This window comes from Myxine glutinosa, chromosome 2 (genome assembly GCF_964187855.1).
Source record: "Myxine glutinosa chromosome 2, kmMyxGlut1.1, whole genome shotgun sequence".
NCBI classification, from domain to species: Eukaryota; Metazoa; Chordata; class Myxini; order Myxiniformes; family Myxinidae; genus Myxine; species Myxine glutinosa.
The window spans coordinates 98159250-98180431 of NC_136262.1; the positions used below are offsets into that span (position 1 = coordinate 98159250).

The 21182-nt window shown below is 42.6% G+C and overlaps 2 protein-coding genes across 4 annotated transcripts in view; one reads left to right on the forward strand and one right to left on the reverse strand.

Annotated features, from left to right (window-relative positions):
* Positions 1-143: 143 nt before the first annotated feature.
* LOC137418569 (ras-related protein Rab-8B) lies at positions 144-11357 on the reverse strand. Its single transcript, XM_068104668.2, has 8 exons — positions 11224-11357; positions 9689-9749; positions 9468-9528; positions 6683-6760; positions 6496-6585; positions 1063-1128; positions 906-956; positions 144-801 (listed from the first exon to the last, which is right to left on the reverse strand). The coding sequence occupies exons 1-8, from the start codon at positions 11345-11347 to the stop codon at positions 709-711; spliced, it is 624 nt and encodes a 207-aa protein (XP_067960769.1). The 5' UTR covers positions 11348-11357; the 3' UTR covers positions 144-708.
* LACTB (lactamase beta) overlaps positions 11242-21182 on the forward strand; it is a 34788-nt gene continuing 24847 nt past the window's right edge. The window contains exon 1 of one of the 3 annotated variants that reach the window (XM_068104666.2): positions 11242-11326. The gene's annotated coding sequence lies outside the window, so the exon portion shown is untranslated. Of the gene's footprint in view, positions 11327-11409; positions 11518-21182 lie in introns of those variants that run through there. The other 2 variants (XM_068104667.2, XM_068104665.2) reach the window with 2 other exon arrangements.

Below are 21182 nucleotides of genomic sequence, written 5' to 3' on the forward strand. Positions count from 1 at the left end.
ATATATATATATGTATATATATATATGTATATATATATATGTATATATATGTATATATATATATGTATATATATATATATATATATATATATATATATATATATATACTGTATATATATATATATATATATATATATATATATATATATATATATATATATATCTATATATATATATATATATATTATGGGTATGCCTACATGCCTAGACAGCCGGAATCCTTTGGAATGAAGTGTGATATACAGATGGATGGACTAGCTATAAATACAGGTTTTGCTTTCCTCACCCGCTTGCTGTCCTTAAAACAAATACCTTGTATCAAATGCTATACTGTGCAAGTACTTTGATATGCAAAATTACAGTTGAACAAATGGCATAATCACGTGAAGCCATTTCAGTAGGATTAGCTTGCTGCATCACACACCACTGCATTACATCGACGCTACAATCATCTGCACAACTATGGGAGTTTGAGGAAGAACAAGTGTCCGCTAACCTCGACCCTCTTAAACCTGAATGGAAGGACCTCCAAGCCACGACAAAGCAATCAAATCGGTTTGTACAATGAGCAGTCGTGCCTGGTGTTTTGTGGTGACCCGACTGAAACCTGGCTGCACTTCCAGCATGGATTAGTGGATAACCGAATGAATTCCCACATCATATGGAATAATCAAACAAATTCCCTTGGGCCCAGAATGTCTCTCCTCATTACAGCAAAGAGCACCGAAAGAAACTGCTCTTCTTGCCAGGTGGTGTCGTGGTTATACGAACCGCATTGTTCTCTGGAACAAAGCTCCCTTCCTGCAACACATTGCGGACAAAAATACGCAGTTTGTTCGTCGCCGAGTCTCTGCATTGTAACAGCAGTAATTTCAGGAATTTTGGCTCTGTGTGCTTGTACATACCAGCTTCCTGTCCATCTTTGTCTTGATGTCTCGAGCCAATGCGAAGAATGCCTGCAAACAAGGCTCTGTTCCACCATTATGAAATCGCTTTACCGAAACGAAATAAACATTTCTTCTACTCTTGTCCAGTTCAAACAAAAACGCAAACGGCTCTTACCTCTTCAACATTCACACTGGACTTTGCACTGGTCTCCACGAATTTCACACCATATTCGATTGCAAGCTGCAAATTACAATAATTACAAGCATAAAGGCACCAACAACAACCATTATGATGACAATGGCTGCTTCACATAAAGCAATCTAATTTACAGTGAGGCTGGCACGATGGCCTGTAGTAGTCAGGTTCACTATGTTTTTTCGTTCAAAATTTTGGTAGATTAGCAAAACTATACATTTTTGGAATATTCAGAGCATGAGGAATCCAAAAATTAATGTTTACATTTGTGTAGACACCTTTGCGAAAATGACACTCAGGACAGTGATGAAGATCTGTAAAAGCATATTCCTGAACGGTATAGACCTCGTAGATCCTGTGTATAGGACTTGTAGTTCAATCTGATACTACCTATAACAACCTATAACTTCAAAGGACTTGCAATATCATGTATTATGTAATACAGTTATATCACAAATATAAAGACAATGGTTTTCAATTACCTTTGTTTGTTGCTTTTCTATAATCCTGAGCACTATTTTGAGGCCTTTATTGGATTCCTTGACCCAAAAAACATAGGATTAGCATATTTAATTAAGTCTCTAGGTTGACGAGAAGCCGAGATCGCGCAAAATATGTATTTTATGGCGGCCATTTTCAAAATCCAAAATGGCGGCCATGCAGGTGTCTGTGCAAATGCCAACATTGATTTTCAGATTCTCCATGCTCTGAAGATTCCAAAAATGTACAGGTTTGCTAATCCCAAAATTTTGAAAGAAATTATATTTGTTAACATAGTGAACCTGACTATCTTCATCACTGTCCTGAGTGTCATTTTCGCAAAGGTGTCTACACAAATGTAAACATTAATTTTTGGATTCCTCATGCTCTGAATATTCCAAAAATGTATCGTTTTGCTAATCTACCAAAATTTTGAACGAAATTCTATTTGTTAACATAGTGAACCTGACTATAGGTTTACACACTCGCCTCTAAGCTGTCTAGCCTGGGGTTGAATCCCGGCCGAGCTATCAACTATCATTCCGGTGTTTCACAGGCAGGGCGATTCATCACTGTGTGCCATCTCTCAGATAGACGTTAAATTTGACGTTCTGCCTGCCGACATTAGTTGTTGTACTTCATCTATCTATAATTCCAGTAATCTCTGTGTGTTTGTATGTGTGTATGTGTGTATGTTTGTCTGTGACCGCTGTTTCTCGACAACTACCGGTCCGATATACTTGAAACTTGCCAGGTATATTGCTGGGGACCCGAGGATGTGCCTTTTCAAGGTTTGAAATTAATCGGACAAGTAGTTACCGAGCTATGGCGATTTCTTTACCAAACACTGCAAGCCGTTCGCTTTGGACCAAACCATTTCATGTAAATAGAGGGGGGGGGTTCTGTGGTCGTTGCGAATGGACCAAACCATTCATGTAAATAGAGGGGGGGGGGGGTTCTGTGGTCGTTACTGCCACGTGGTTTCAAAGTTTTTTTTTTGTTGTTGTTTGCACGCATGTTTTTTTGCACCCACGTACGGGCACGCCCTAGGATGTTTACACACACACACCCCTACACAAAATTTTTTTTTTTTTTTTTTTTGGCAAGGAACGGGCACCCACGTACGGGCACGTCCTAGCTTATATATAGTACGGGCATGCCCTAGTCTATCTATAATTCCATTAATCTCTGTGTGTATGTGTGTATGTTTGTCTGTGACCGCTGTTTCTCGACAACTACCGGTCCGATATACTTGAAACTTGCCAGGTATATTGCTGGGGACCCGAGGATGTGCCTTTTCAAGGTTTGAAATTAATCGGACAAGTAGTTACCGAGCTATGGCGATTTCTTTACCAAACACCGCAAGCCGTTCGCTTTGGACCAAACCATTTCATGTAAATAGAGGGGGGGGTTCTGTGGTCGTTGCGATTGGACCAAACCATTCATGTAAATAGAGGGGGGGGTTCTGTGGTCGTTACTGCCACGTGGTTTCAAAGTTTTTTTTTGTTGTTGTTTGCACGCATGTTTTTTTGCACCCACGTACGGGCACGCCCTAGGATGTTTACACACACACACCCCTACACAAATTTTTTTTTTTTTTTTTTTTTGGCAAGGAACGGGCACCCACGTACGGGCACGTCCTAGCTTATATATAGTACGGGCATGCCCTAGTCTATCTATAATTCCACTAATCTCTGTGTGTATGTTTGTTTGTATGTTTGTCTGTGACCGTTGTTTCTCGACAACTACCGGTCCGATATACTTGAAACTTGCCAGGTATATTGCTGGGGACCCGAGGATGTGCCTTTTCAAGGTTTTAAATTAATCGCAGAAGTAGTTACCGAGCTATGTCCAAAAAACGATTCAACCAATCAGAGAGCAGCGAGCTATCACGTGTGCCGAACGTGGCGAACAGACTCTGCCTCGGATGGCACATTTGAGAGCGTATTCATTTATTTCCCGTCGGCAAACTATGTTGCCGTTAAACTATGTTTTAAAACTAATTAAAACTAATTTGCGATTCATCGTAACTGCGATTTGCGACCTTCCGGACAGTCAAATGAGGACGTCACTTCCGGACTTACGTAGCGGCTAGCGGGCGCCATTTGGAGGAGCTGGGAGGACTCAGTCGTGATAGAGTGAGCCTGAGTGAGTATATCAAGACAAGAACAAGATCTAGAAGGAGGTATGTACGGTGCGATTCATATAATATATTGTTTAGTTATCGTCGATGAGGAATTTGGGGGCCCGATTAACTGCAGCGCCATCCGAGCTGCGGCGTCGGGACGATACATTCATTGTACGGTAACATCACGCACTTACGGGCACGTCCTATATATATAGTACGGGCATGCCCTAGTCTATCTATAATTCCAGTAATCTCTGTATGTGTGTTTGTTTGTTTGTTTGTTTGTTTGTCTGTGACCGCTGTTTCTCGACAACCACGGGTCCGATGTACTTTAAACTTGCCAGGTATATTGCTGGGGACCCGAGGATGTGCCTTTTCAAGGTTTCATATTAATCGGACAATTACTTACCGAGCTATGTCCAAAAAACGATTCAACCAATCAGAGAGCAGCGAGCTATCGCGTGTGCCGAACGTGGCGAACACACTCTGCCTCGGACGGCACATTTGAGAGCGTATTCATTTATTTCACGTTGGCAAACTATGTTGCCGCTATGTTGGCGTTAAACTATGTTTTAAAACTAATTAAAACCATTTCATGTAAATAGAGGGGGGGGGATTGTCACTGTACTCGCAAGCCGTTCGCCGTTCGCTTTGGCGTTGCGAATGGACCAAAACATTTCATGAACCAAACCATTTCATGTAAAGCGTTCGCCGTTCGCTTTGGCGTTGCGAATGGACCAAAACATTTCATGGACCAAACCATTTCATGTAAATAGAGGGGGGGGGATTGTCACCGTACTCGCACCCACGTACCCACGTACCCACGTACGGGCATTGCACCCACGTACGGGCATGCCCTAGTCTATCTATAATTCCAGTAATCTCTGTGTGTTTGTTTGTCTGTGACCGCTGTTTCTCGACAACCACGGGTCCGATATACTTTAAACTTGCCAGGTATATTGCTGGGGACCCGAGGATGTGCCTTTTCAAGGTTTCATATTAATCGGACAAGTAGTTACCGAGCTATGTCCAAAAAACGATTCAACCAATCAGAGAGCAGCGAGCTATCACGTGTGCCGAACGTGCCGAACAGACTCTGCCTCGGACGGCACATTTGAGAGCGTATTCATTTATTTCACGTTGGCAAACTATGTTGGCGTTAAACTATGTTTTAAAACTAATTTGCGATTCTTTCGCTTTCCTGCGCGTTTGTGCACGCTATGGCGATTTCTTTACCAAACTCCGCAAGCCGTTCGCTTTGGACCAAACCATTTCATGTAAATAGAGGGGGGGGATTGTCACCGTACTCGCAAGCCGTTCGCTTTGGACCAAACCATTTCATGTAAATAGAGGGGGGGGATTGTCACCGTACTCGCAAGCCGTTCGCTTTGGACCAAACCATTTCATGTTAATAGAGGGGGGGGATATAATTTTAGATATATATATAGTACGGGCATGCCCTAGTACAAAATAAAAAGGATTTATGATATGGCACATTTATGATATAATATGGCACCATATCTCAATCCAAAGGGACACGCTGAATGCTTGTTTCATGTTTGGGGGATTAGTGGTTTTCTTTTTGTTCTAAAAACATTGATCTGGAAATCAAAGACCAAGCGCTGCAAATGTGTCGATGAAAAAGCAATCTCCACGTTCAATGCATCAACATTTGTTGCTGATGTTGAAAACATCAACTGGAACAGCACTTGGTAGAGCGCAAATCTCTGCCAGACTGAACAGTTTACGTTTTGTATCCCACTGATAGGTCGGATCTGGATTCGGACCAGAACCAAAATCAAATTGGCTTGTTCTTGTCACCTAACCAACTCGTCCACCATGTTTTGTAATAACTCATCCACAACTTTTTGAAACATACTACATAATCGTTTTTGGCCCTATCACTCAATGGTAAAGAATCGCCTGAAAATTAAATAAAAAAATTCTAGGATGCGGATCCATATTCAGATCTTCACCAAAATCAAATCGATTCGTCCTTGTCACACACCCAACCTATCCACCAAGTTTCGTCCAAATCCTTCCACAACCTATTAAGATATCCTGTTCACAGACAGACAAACAAACAAGAAAGATGTTATGCAAAGCATGATACTTGCAAAATCCACCCCCCCATCCCCACAGTTGCCATGGATACATAAAATTGTCCATTTCATTAAGATTAAAATTCGACTATCTTAATCAAAGCACAGGTCAATCAGACGAAAAATGATTATGAAATTTGATGATTTTAGAAGTTTCACCTGGAGTTGACCTTTGACCTTTTGACCTCAAAAAACAGTTGGTTTCCCAATTCACTGAGGCACTGTGCAATTGCTGTTTAATTCTCAAGTCAATCAGATGAAGATTGATGATTTTTCCGATGAAAATTGATAATTTTATAAGTCTGACCTTGAGTTGACCTTTGACCTTTTGACTTCAAAAAAAAAAGTTGGTTTCCTAATACAGTGGCCCACCAATATGCAAATCTTGTGCAACTTTCAGATTTTAGAAATATGACCAAGATGACCTTTGACCTCAAAATCAATAAGCTTCTCAGTCATGACTACCTCTACAACCTGATGAAGCTTCATGTCGATCGGTTTGGAATTGTGACCCATAGGCGATTGAAAACAGACAAACAGATAGAATAGAAAGTCGACCGACCAATACATTTGAAAAATCTTCGATTTTGCGAGTAACAAACAGACGGAGGTGAAAACATAACTTCCATCCACCTTCGGTGGCGGAGGTAACAAACGTTCAAAGCAATCTTTTCTCGCTGAGCATAGCAGCAGAAGATTTACCTTTTCTCCACGTTCCTTCGTTACCTGCCGCTTATTGTTCATGTCACACTTGTTTCCCAAAATCATCTTCTCGACATCCGAAGAGGCATGCTGCAGACGAGGAATAATGATAGAAAATTAGGATCAATGATGGAAAATAAATTGGCAGACGAGGATTAAGGATAGTTACGTATTTCTAAACTCTTACCTGTTCAATGTTACCGATCCAGTTTTGAATATTTTCAAATGACTTTTCATTGGTGATGTCATAGACGAGCATTATTCCCTAGAGAGGGAGAGAGGGAAACTTGTTGAGGCAATTTTATTGTATGAACTAAAATATTGTTTTTCTATCGTATTAGGAAGTTTGTTCACACCTTGTGTGGAGGTAGACTTGACAAAATAATGAATATATGCTGTCAGTGTAATATGAATAGCTGCAATATTAAATCTGGTAGTGAACATGATGTGCGACACTGGTCTGAAGGTCCTCACTCTCAAGATTTTGGCCTTCATGTACATCATGCAAGAATCAAGTAATTACAGAGAGAAGTGGGATTAGCCATGCTGGAAAACATACAGTGCCCTCCATATTGGTGCCCTCCTCAGTTTATTGGAACAGTCAAATCAAATTTGTTATTATTTATATATACTCATTCAAGAAATTTGGCTTTGAGATCAAAAGATGAATATGCAGCAAGAGTACAGAAGGTCAGCTTTTATTTATTGGTATTTCTATGCATATGTTTTACTATTGTAGAACAAACGCACTTTTTATGTTCAGTCCTGCCATTTTAGACAAGCATAAGCATTGGAACAGATTAACTTGAAGTAAATTAAAGTAGTTTAATAGTATTTTGTTGCATATCTTGCATGCATAACTGCTTTGGTAAAGGTTTATCTTTGTCTCATCTGTTCATAAAACTTTGTTCCACAAAGTTCATAAAACTTTGTTGTTTTAGGGTCTACTGACTCACCCCTGTACTTCTTGGAAAACTCTAATCTGGCCTTTCTATTTTTGGTGCTGATGAGAGGTTTGCATCTTGCGGTGTAGCCTTTGTAATTCTGCTGTTGAAGTCTTCAGCAAGTAGTAGAATTGTGACACTTCCACCGCTGCACTCTGGAGGTTGTTGGTGATGTCACCGACAGTTGTTTTAGGGTTTTTCTTCACAGCTGTGATGTCGAATTTGTTATTTTCAAATGTCAAATTTGTTGTTACAGTCAAATCAAATTTGTTATTATTTATATATACTCATTCAAGAAATTTGGCTTTGAGATCAAAAGATGAATATGCAGCAAGAGTACAGAAGGTCAGCTTTTATTTATTGGTATTTCTATGCATATGTTTTACTATTGTAGAACAAACGCACTTTTTATGTAGTCATCAACTGTAGTTGTTTTCCTTCACCGGCCTGGCCGTTGTTTATTGCTAAGTACACTAGTGTTTTTTGTTTTTTTTTATATTCCAAATTATTACATTTGCTGTGCCCAATTTTTGTGCTATGGTTCTAATTGAAATATTCTGTTTCAGCTTCCAAATTGCTTGATTTTCTTTCACAGACAGTTCTCTGGTCTTCATGTTGGTTTATTCCTACTGACTCCAAATGCAGACTTTGAAGGCAAAAGCAAAGGCTAAAACCAAGACTAGACAATTCACAACTCTTTTATGTGTGAACAATCAATCAAACAAGAAACACCTGTCAGTCATCTGTTCCAATACGTATTCTTCATACTAAAATACGCCATTTAGTGTCTGTCCGTCTGTCTGATGAATTTTTGACGCCAATACATTCCGTCCTTACTTATCCAATCTCGACCAAACTTGACAGGATGACGAAGGGTTACATAATGAAGGTTATAGCGCATTCATTTGTCCCACTTCATCCTTCAAGCAACTCACCCCCATCACATCACACCTCTCTTTTGCTATCTGCCAGCCCGGACAACTGTGATTAATCAGAAATGCTGAGCCTGTCATCACTGATGGAAGAAGAGCAGTATAGAGCCAAAGGCTGGGTTCTGCTGCCAAATGGTCAGAAGGATTGCTCTGGTCTGTGTCTCACTTTCGCATTGGAGTGAAAGATGGATCCTACTAATGATGCAGTGTAGTGATTCAGAGTACATCAACATCATGGTGATGCAGACCTTTAATTACCCTGCGCACAAAGCTAAGCAATTGGTTCCGTCTTTCCACAAATGTCGGTCTATGATCAAGGAACAACTTGATTTCAATTGATCGTCATATTTGGAACACTGTAGAACATAACCCTGCAGTTTAGCAGTACTTTAGCTCTGAATTTGGCAAATGGTACGGAATCTCATCCGGACCACACATGCGCAGAGGTAAAAGATACTTTTTGTAAAATTGAAAATCACTTCAAACAGAAAGCTTACTGTTTTTAGGGTCGTCATAAAGGACACAAACAACAGGCAAGAAAAAACAATTCAACTTGGAACTAAATATTTATATACCTTGGAACTATAACGACAACAACTATAACTATATCTTGGAACTACATAAACAGTAGTACATAAAACTACATAAAATACTACATAAAACTACATAAACACATCCATTCAACTAAATAAGATGATGTAAAGGACGCTGCATCAACGGCGTTGAACTTACAAAAAAATTTTTTTCTATGACATTTAAAACTTTTAATGTTAAGTCAATTGAATTATATACTTGTACACTGTAAAACACAAATAACCTTTCTAGCACTTTCAAAAACCTCCAGCTTACCAGTACTTGGACAAAAGTGTACGCCATCCACCAATCAAATGTGTCGCTCAGGCTCTCAGCATTGGGGAATGTCGAGATTCAGACAAAATGGCAGCTCGTGGAAATACAGATTGTGCTCAAACGCAAATGAAGAGGGTAAAAGACCCTTCCCCTGTCCTTTTTCCAAGACTGCTTGGGGTAAGGTGTTCTATGAACTTCCTAGTTGTTTTTGTGGTTTAGTTACATCGATAGAGGAAGTTATACCTACCATAGCTCCCCGGTAGTAGGCCGTGGTGATGGTTCGAAATCTCTCCTGCCCAGCAGTGTCCCTAACAGATGTCACAGACAGAATTACACAACTTATTACAATTTGTACACAATCTATGCATCAAGCATTCAGACAATTTATTGGGTTTCAAAGAAAAAGGTTAACTTTGGGCAGGTTTGTATTGACATCCTCATGTTGCGTATACAAATCTCCCTGCTTACCATATTTGTAGTTTTATTTTTTTCCCATCCAATTCTATGGTCCTGATTTTGAAGTCAATTCCTGCAACACAAATAAAACCGAGTTCGAAAGATGGCAAACCAATAGGATTTGTCCACAGTAGTATCACTCCCATGCCGATGGGAACCTAGAGGCGTGGTATCAACCACCAAAGGAACAATGGTTGGAGCGTCTGCTCTGAGTTTGGGAGGTCGACGGTTCGAACCTTGGCCCAGTCATACAAAAGACTTTTTAAAATGGTACGTGCTGCTTCCTTGGTGACGTTCGACATTTAAAATGCAGAGCACGGACAAACCATATGTTGGCAACTATAGCGGAGGCTTTGATGGACCTACTGGCCTTCTCCTGTCTTGAAGTTACTTGGAAGGGAACATTATGTTATGTTTTAATGAGAGGGTACAGTTGTGTGGACAACGTACAACAAAAAAATGCTTAAAACAATGCAGGCTTCACTAGAAAGGATCTCAAAATGCAAATCCCATCCGCGTCCGCTTTGTACTCAAACTAAACTTAATGGAACCAATCACATTTATTAATTAGTTTTCTCTGTATACTCATATTATAAAGGTTTGTTGAAAAATCTATGACAAAAGCTCAAATGGGTAAAAAAAATAAGTTCTGGCATGCAGACGGGACGCACATATACACACACACGCACATACATATACATACACATATATATTCATATACACATACATATACATGCACATATACACACACATACATATACATATACACACACATACATATACATATATATTCACATACACACATACATATACACGCACATACACACACACACACGCACACATATACACACACACATTCACACACACACACATATTCATACACACACACACACACACACACACACACACACACACACACACACACACACATATTCATACACACACACATATTCATACACACACACACACACACACACATATTCATACATACACACACACACACACACACGCACACACACATTCACACACACATACACGCACACATACATACACATACATACACACACATACACACACATACATACACATACATAAACAACACACACACACTCCTCTCATAAACAGATCATCACCATTTGACCTATAACTTATGTTCGAGGACAAGACCTACTCTTGGGATTCACAAAAGTGTAATGACGGCAATAATCATAAACACAAGCCTGGGGATGGTTTAAAGGTTAATGTGGGTGGCGTGAGATCTTAGGGTCTTCAGTTGGAGCCCCTGTCAAGCCGTTGAAATAACACCAGGGGGGTTGACTCAGCCTGTCATCCTTCCGAGGTCGGCAAAATGAGCACCATCCTACTGGAAACGAGGGGCACTGCTGCGCTTCCAGAAAATGATGCAACCAGCAGCCACAGATTGCATACGAACATTATAATAATCATAACCACAAGTCGGACGGATTATTCAAGGGATCCGTAAAAACCCAAAGGGTAACGACCGCATCATTATCATACACACACACGGGCCGGACGGTCCAGCGCACCGATGGTGGTGATGAACGTGGTGTTGAACGCATCCTCGGAGAACCTGAACAGGACGCACGTCTTGCCGACGCCGCTGTCCCCGATGAGCAGCAGCTTGAAGAGGTAGTCGTAGGTCTTGGCCATGTCGCACGGATTCCCGTCCTCTATCTTTTGTGAAGCTTCGTGAGACCAGAAGTGACGTCACTACTCTTTAAACGGTCCTCACGTGGTCACCGGTCGTGACGTCATGGTCGCTCGCTTTTCTCTCTGCTTTGCTTCGTGTCATAGTATTGGTTGAAGGTGTGTTTCTGGAGGTGAGGGGGTGTGAGGGAGGTTTTTCCATATAAATAGCTTTGTGACGATGTAACTTATGTGGTGGGAATTCCCTTCAAAAGGTCGTTTATTCCCAGGGATTTTCCGAGTCCTCACCACCTCCCTCCCCTCCCTTTCTACTCACACTGTTCGGCATAACTACAAACTTATTATTTTATCGTATCATATATAATTCGAGTTTATAACAAGGAACTCCCATGCAGGAGGCCACGAGACCCATGGAAGCCTGCGCTATGATTGTTTGTACTGTCTCCATGCTGTGCATTGAACTTTTAGGGCCCGCTCGAAGGCCTGCCTTTTTACGATGAAAAAAGGTAAAAAATCAAACATTTGAACAGCCTTGGACGTGCACCTTGACCCCATGGCCAAGGCACACCGTCTATCATTATCAAGGCTGTCCCAATAACATTACACATGAACCTCAACCCCAAGGCTGAAGCACATGGTCATTCAAACACATGCATCCTGACCCCGAAGGGCCACAATGCATGGTCATACAATTGAATTGGACCACACCTCTCAATAGGAGTGAGTCCACTGACAAGGCATTACTCCTGTCAGGTAACCAACGCAGTACGTGGTGACGTAGCCATGACGTACAAACTTTTAATGTTTGTATAATCAGGCCGGGGTCGTGTTCGAACCATTGAGAGGGCACGATCTACCAAGCCTCTGGGCTCTGGTCGTGTACACTGTGTAGGCTACACTACATATGTATATATATATATATATATATATATATATATATATATATATATATATATATATATATATATATATATATATTATATATATATATATATATATATATATATATATATATACAGTATATGTATATATATATATGTATATATATATGTATATATATATATATATATATATATATATTATATATATATATATATATATATATATGTATATATGTATATATGTATATATATATATATATATATATATATATATATATATATATATATATATATATATATATATACTGAAACGCAAAAGAAACTTACCACCTTTGAAACCTTTAAATATCAACAATAACACTGCGTGTAGTAAATGTGTGAACTTATTTGTGGACAATAGTGTCCTCACTGTCAGACAAAACGGTCACGGATTGTCACTTGAACCTTCAATGGTCACTTCATAGCACAGCTGTTGAACAGCCGTTTTGACTGTCAGTGATTAGCCAAGAGGTACGGGATGATTTTAATGAGCTGCACGTGATGTCTTGATATTGGCTTTAAAAAGGCCAGTGCAAAATGGGCATTTTGACCCAAAAATTTGACCATTTTGACCAACTTCAAAAAGACCGAAAACACAAAAGAAACTTACCACCTTTGAAACCTTTAAATATCAACAATAACACTGCGTATAGTAAATGTGTGAACTTATTTGTGGACAATAGTGTCCTCACTGTCAGACAAAACGGTCACGGATGGTCACTTGAACCTTCAATGGTCACTTCATAGCACAGCTGTTGAACAGCCGTTTTGACTGTCAGTGATTAGCCAAGGGGTACGGGATGATTTTAATGAGCTGCACGTGATGTCTTGATATTGGCTTTAAAAAGGCCAGTGCAAAATGGGCATTTCAATCAACATGCCACGATTGTCAAGGGATCAACGGCAGCGTGCCCTGGGCATGCTGCAAGGTGGACTGAGCTACCGTGAGGTGGCACGTCGCCTTGGCTGTTCACACCAGACGATATCGGCCCTGGTTTGACAGAGACACCCCTCCACAACTCTGCAGATGACAGACCTCGATCAGGGAGGCCAAGAGTCACCACTGCAAGGCAGGACAGGCAGATGGTCTGAAGTCACCTGCGGGATCGATTCCGTCCAGCATCCCGCACTGCGGCAGAAACTCGGGGCGTGCAAACCCACGGATCTCCAATGATACTGCACGAAGACGACTGCATGACTATGGTCTGACTGCCAGAAGACCATACAGAGGCCCCCGTGATGATGGTTGCCCATCGCCGCAACCGTCAGAGATGGTGCCAAGCAGCATCAACGGTGGACCTTGGCGCAGTGGAACGAGGTCGCTTTCAGCGATGAGTCAAGGTTCTGTGTGGACAGTCCTGATGGGCGTGAGCCGTGAGTGTGTCTGGAGAAGAACTGGCGAGCGATATGCCGATTGTTGCGTGCGTCAAGCCAACAGGTGGGGTGGCCCAAGTGTGATGGTGTGGGCAGCCATATCAGGCCGGTACAGGACGCCACTGGTGGTTGTGGATGGGAATCTTAACGCCCAGCGGTATGTGGATAACATCCTGCGACCTCATCTGCTGCCATTCCTGCTAGACCACCCAGAACTGAGAACCTTTCAGCATGACAACGCTCGTCCCCATGCTGCTCGCTTTACCACTGCATTTCTCCAAGGCGAGAACATCAACACCATGCAGTGGCCTGCGCTCTCCCCTGACCTGAATCCCATAGAGCACCTGTGGGATGAGCTTGGAGACGCGTAGTTGGCAGGGCCAGGACACGGGCAGAGCTGCTTCAGACATTGAGGACTGAGTGGGACAGAATCCAGCAGCAATCCATCCAAAGACTGGTAGGCAGTATACGCCGACGATGCACTGCCTGTATCCAAAACAATGGTGGCCATACACGCTATTGAAAGGGGACTGACATTGCACCCTGTGCTGTTCTGTACTGTAGAACAAACTGATGAGATTGGTGTATCTTGGTCAAAAACTTGACATGTCATCAATAAAATGCCAATGTTTCAATTAGCAATTGTTGGTTTGTTTTATTTTGAACTGTTACAATTTTATTACATTTCAAACAAGTGGTAAATTTCTTTTGCATTTTCGGTCTTTTTGAAGTTGGTCAAAATGGTCAAAATGGTCAAAATTTTCGGTCAAAATGCCCATTTTGCACTGGCCTTTTTAAAGCCAATATCAAGACATCACGTGCAGCTCATTAAAATCATCCCATACCCCTTGGCTAATCACTGACAGTCAAAACGGCTGTTCAACAGCTGTGCTATGAAGTGACCATTGAAGGTTCAAGTGACTATCCGTGACCGTTTTGTCTGACAGTGAGGACACTATTGTCCACAAATAAGTTCACACATTTACTATACGCAGTGTTATTGTTGATATTTAAAGGTTTCAAAGGTGGTAAGTTTCTTTTGTGTTTTCGGTCTTTTTGAAGTTGGTCAAAATGGTCAAATTTTTGGGTCAAAATGCCCATTTTGCACTGGCCTTTTTAAAGCCAATATCAAGACATCACGTGCAGATCATTAAAATCATCCCGTACCCCTTGGCTAATCACTGACAGTCAAAACGGCTGTTCAACAGCTGTGCTATGAAGTGACCATTGAAGGTTCAAGTGACCATCCGTGACCGTTTTGTCTGACAGCGAGAGGACACTATTGTCCACAAATAAGTTCACACATTTACTACACGCAGTGTTATTGTTGATATTTAAAGGTTTCAAAGGTGGTAAGTTTCTTTTGCGTTTCAGTATATATATATATATATATAATATATATATATATATATATATATATATATATATATATATATATATATATATATATATATATATATATATATATATATACACAGTGCGTATCAAAGAAAAGGTAATCCGAATTCAAGGGGTTAATATGCAAACGTTATTTATTTTGACAATTTACATGTGGTTTACCAATTATGAGGAGATCCTCAGCTTTCCATTGATGCCTTTCATGCATCATTGCTGTCATACATGACCGAGTACATGTTCATTGAAAATGACAAGTATAAATCGCATTTTTACAAGTTTGGCTAATCTGTGCAAGACAGTTTGAAATGGACGCATTACTTGTCGACTGCCAAGTTGATTATGTAAAATTGTTAAGCTGGTCTGGTAATCATTGGTTGCATCATCCCTTGTTTAAGATGGGTATTTAAGATGGGCCTGCAGTGTATGGGTTCAGAGACAGTCTGAGTCATTGAAAAGATGGTTCAACTTACGACTGAACAGCGGACCTTCATGGTAACAACCTTTCACCAAACTGTAAGTTTGCAGCGAACTTGTGATGCGTTCAGGGAACGTTTCCCAGAACGGGAGCCTCCAGCAGCCAAAACCATCTGGGCGAATGTTAGAAAATACCAAGAGCATGGCACTAGCCTCAACCGCAACAAGGGAATTCTGGTAGGAGGTGCACTGGGCGATCGGAAATGAACATTGCAGCAGTAAGGCAGCAAGTTTTGGAGCATCCTAGGGATACCAGCGCAAGACAAAATGGGATGGGATTGCCTTCGGCAACATTCAACCGAATTACAAGACAAGACTGGACCTCCACCAACATCCATATCGGATTCACATCCGGCATCAACATACACCAGGGGATTTTGCCAGGAGGCTGATGCTTGCCGGATGGTTGATAGCACGTTGCTAAGCAGATGTCAATTTCCTGCGGTATCTTGTTATCGGCGACGAAGCTGCTTTCGCCATGGACGGCAAGGTCAATACCCATAATGTTCTTGAATATGCACCGACAGGACAACCCCCGGAATTTAATTTTGACACCAACATGAATCGACAAAAGTGGACTGTTTGGTTGGGACTTTGTGGAAGTGGTCAGGTGATCGGACCATTTTTCTTTCAAAGGAATGTCAATGGTAACAGGTATCTGCAGATGATCAATGATGAAGTTTTACCGCAGCTGGAGGAGAACTTTGAGCGACAGGTTCATGGTGTCTTCAGATATCTCTGGTGGGCCCAAGACGGCGCCCCAGCACATCGTCTTATCGCTGTCCGAGATCGATTGAGGGATCTCTTTGGAGACCGAGTCATCGCCCTCAACCATGCAGTGGAATGGCCGCCAAGATTACCTGACCTCACACCATGTGATTATTTCCTTTGGGGACATTTAAAGAACAAGGTGTTCGTAACTCCTCCCTGTGATCTTGACGAATTGCAGGGCAGTATTCGACATGAAGTGGATGCTTTGCGCAATGACCCGGCTATGGTGAGACGAGCAGTTCAGGGCATGCTCCGCCGCTGTGAGCTCTGTGTTGAAAGGGGAGGTGGACATGTTGAAGGTGTGGGTGCATAAAGGCCAATCATTCCTGAGAAAAGTTCACATCTGACGTTCATTTTGCACCAATTATCCTGACTTGCATCGATTAGCCAAACTTGTAAAAATGCGATTTATACTTGTCATTTTAAATGAACATGTACTCGGTCATGTGTGACAGCAATGATGCATGGAAGGTATCAATGGAAAGCTGAGGATCTCCTCTTAATTAGTAAACCACATGTAAATTGTCAAAATAAATAACCTTTGCATTTTAACCCCTTGAATTCGGATTACCTTTTTTTTGATACGCACTGTATATATACACTACATGACCAAAAGTATGCGGACACTGGAACATTGCACTGAATCTAACATCTCATTCCAAAATCATGGGCATTAACATGGAGCTGGTTCCCCCTTTGCTCCTGTAACAGCCTCCACTCTTCTGGGAAGGCTTTCCACTAGGGGTTGGAAAATTGCTGCGGGGATTTGCTTCCATTCAGCCACAAGAGCATTAGTGAGTTTGGACACTGATGTTGGGCGATTAGGCCTGGCTCGCAGTCGGCGTTCCAATTCATCCCAAAGGTGTTCAATGGGGTTGAGGTCAGGGCTCTGTGCAGGCCAGTCAAGTTCTTCCACACTGATCTCAACAAACCATTTCTGTATGGACCTCGCTTTGTGCACGAGGGCACTGTCATGATGAAACAGGAAAGGGCCTTCCCCAAACTGTTGCCACAAAGTTGGAAGCACACAATTGTCTAGAATGTCATTGTATGCTGTAGCATTAAGATTTCCCTTCAGTGGAACTAATAGGCCGAGCCCGAACCATGAAAAACAGCCCCAGACCATTATTCCTCCTCCACCAAACTTTACAGTTGGTACTATGCATTCAGGCAGGTAGTGTTCACCTGGCATCCGCCAAACCCAGATTTGTCCGTCGGACTGCCGGATGATGAAGCGTGATTCATCACTCCAGAGAATGCGTTTCCACTGTTCCAGAGTCCAATAGTGGCGAGCTTTACACCACCAAAGCCGACGCTTGGCATTGTGCATGGTGATCGTAGGCTTGTGTGCTACTGCTCGGCCATGGAAACCCATTTCATGAAGCTTCCAACTAACAGTTGTTGTGATGACGTTGTTTACAGAGGCAGTTTGGAACTCGGTAGTGAGTGTTGCAACCGAGGACAGACGATTTTTATGCGCTATGCTCTTCAGCACTTGGTGGTCCCGTTCTGTGAGCTTGTGTGGCCTACCACTTCGTGGCTGAGCTGTTGTTGCTCCTAGACGTTTCCACTTCATAATAACAGCACTTGCAGTTGACCGGGGCAGCTCTAGCAGGGCAAAAATTTGATGAACGGACTTGTTGGAAATGTGGCATCCCATATCGGTGCCACGTTGAAAGTCACTGAGCTCTTCAGTTCGGCCCATTCTGCTGCCAATGTTTTTGTTCATGGAGATTGCATGGCTGTGTGCTTGATTATATATACATGTCAGCAATGGGTGTGGCTGAAACAGCCGAATCCACTAATTAGAAGGGGTGTACGCATACTTTTGGTCATGTAATGTATATATTGTTACGTTTGTGGGGGATGGCAATGAAATACATTTGTCCAGGTAGAAGTGTATAGATTACCATGCTTCGTATGTCCCGATGAAGAAGAAGAACCGCCCCCCCCGCCACCCCCCCCCCCCCCGTACCATAAGTAGGGATCTATTTATAGTGGGGCGGCTTAGCCCAAATATTCAAAAGAATTGTGCATTTTGTGAAACAAGCACCAAATTTGGCACAAATGTACATTAATATGTTGCGAACATTTTCAGATATTGGGCCACTTGAAATTCCGTAATTTTTTTTTTCAATTTTTTTCAAATTTCGTAATTTCAAATTTTTCGGGTGACACCGTCACAATTTCGGTCTTCGAGGCCGGCCGATATAGTGGGGCGGCTTAGCCCAAATATTCAAAAGAATTGTGCATTTTGTGATACAAGCACCAAATTTGGCACAAATGTACATTAATATGTTGCGAACATTGTGTGGTCAGCAATGAAGACGAGAGTCTGAATTACATGTATGCAAAAGACCTTGTGAACCAGTGAAGCAAATACACGGGTAAGCATGAATTAAATCTAGGGCATGATATAATTTCCATGATGTTTACCTCTACACTCAATGGTGGAAGGAGGTAATGTTTTGATCCCAGCTTGTCTGTATGTCTGTTTGTCTGTTAGTCCACAAAATTCCAGACAAAGCTTGTAGTAGTGGTAGTTGTAGTGGTAGTGGTGATAACAGAAATTGTTATATAGAACTGAACTTATATTATTATTATATGCAGAAAATAACTTCATTTCTATATGCCCTGCAGTGGACAGGTTAATTGGTTTATGCACTGAAGGGGTCACCCTGGTGTGCACTGCTGTGTTCTGCCTCACTGAGTTGTTCAGGTATGATGTACTCAGCACAAGCTTCCGGTCGGCCCGGAGGTGGGGGTGCGGGGCCTGTCACGGAACGTCAAAACAAACGGCCTGCCGGGGCCGCCCAAAAGTCGGGCGTGAGGGGCGCGTCCACTAATGGAACGCCTCTCGCTTCCCAGATCGAGGGCCACGTGGTCAGGAGAACCTCGTCCCTTCCGGTCACACTTTGCCTATCGGCCGGCCTCGAAGACCGAAATTGTGACGGTGTCACCCGAAAAATTTGAAATTACGAAATTTGAAAAAATTTGAAAAAAAAAATTACGGAATTTTTCAACAAGGGGAGCGGCAGACAAGATGGGGAGAGAGGGGGAAGGACACACACACACAACATTTGAGAGCAGGGACATCGGGAGAAATGTGGGAGGGGGAGGGCTTGGGGGTTGGTGGGAGAGGTATAAAACATATGAACACTGCAAGGGCTCTGGGGTGAATTAGCGGGGGTAGAAAATATCAAGGTTTTGGATGGGGGAAGATAAGAGATGGTGGTGAACAGCTGTTTTAAAGACCTGGAGGGAGGAGTGGGATTGAAGGGAGTGGGGGAGTTTGGTCCAGAGGCGGGAGAAAAGGGGAATGAAAGAGTGAAGGTGAGCAGAGAGCCTAGATTTTGGCAGTTTAACCATAAGAGGGTTGCAGGCAGATCTTGTGCGACCTGAAGGAATATTGGGGGGACAGAGCACAGAGAGAGCTGGGGGAGCAAGGCCGGAGAGGAGTCGGTAGAAGACAGAAAGACCACCAACCTGCCTGCGGTGAGTGAGTGAAAGGCCCTCAGAGTTAATTTCATCGCAGGAGATTCCAATGATTCTGAAAGCTTTGGCCTCAACAGACAGCGTGAAGCCGAGCTAGGTGTGAGGCAGGAGCACCAGCCCAGAGGGGGGAACAGTATTCCATTGAGCTGTGGATGAAAGCCTTTTATATGGTGAGGAGCTCAGGTGTGCCAAGGAAGGACTTCGCACGACGGAGGATGCCCAGTCGGCGACATGCTTTGGAGGCCAGCTTGGATATGTGGTTTTCCCAAGAAAGATCATGGCACATAGTGAGACCCAAAAGCTTGAGCGACAGAACTTCTTGGAGAGGATTGTTGAGAAAGTAGATGGGAGGGTTTTCCAGTTGGTCCTTTCGGAGAGACATTGTAAGAGTGTGAGATTTGTCAGGATTAAAATACATGTTCCACTTGTTTGACCAGTCTGTGATTTTGTCAAGGTCTGCAGAGAGTGAGGAGGCTGCAGACTGCCGATCTGAGGGATGAGGAATGGAGCGGCAGATAGTGGAGTCATCAGCAAAGAGATAGAGAGGATTTTCCAGAGAGTCGGAGAGATCATTGATGAAGACCAGAAATAGCACAGAGCCCAGAACACTACCTTGGGGAACTCCAGCCAGAACAGGAAGGGGAGATGAGTGAAATCCATTCAGGGCCACACGTTGCCTACGACCAGAGAGGAAGTCCGCAAGCCATGAGTGGAGATTTCCATGGATACCATAGGAGGAGAGTTTGGTGAGCAGAGCTGGGTGCCAGACCGTATCGAAGGCACGTGATATGTCAAGTGAGACAGCTCTGATTTCCCGTTTGGCATTGAGGACCTCCATCCATTGTTGAGACAGCAGAAGCAACATGTCCAGAGTGGAATGACCTGGTCTGAATCCAAATTGATGATCAGAGATCAAGTCATTGGAGAAGAGGAAGGATTTGATATCCGAAGCAATGATGGATTCCATGACCTTGCTGATAATTGGAAGCAGGCTGATTGGTCTGTAGTTGCAAGGATCTGTTTTTGCACCTTTTTGTGTAAAGCGGTAATATTTGCTGATTTCCAAGATGCTGGCAGATGACCTTGAGCAAAAGAGAGGGTGAAACGAACAGAGAGAGGGTGAGATAGAGCAGCAGAGCAGGATTTTAGGACCTGTGGGCTGATGCCGTCTGGTCCAGTTGCAGAATCAGAGTCGAGGTTTGATAAAAACTTCTCCACCTTGTCAGGAGAGAAGGACACAGAGTCCAGGAGCAGTTGGGTTCGACTGGGAAAGGTGGGAACAGAGAGAGATGGGTTTGGGACACAAGATTTTGAGGCAAACACAGAGTTGAGGCATTCGGCTTTGTCACGTGCGGTGTCAACTGTGTAGCCATTTGAGGTAAGGGAGGGGATGGAGGGGGAACAAA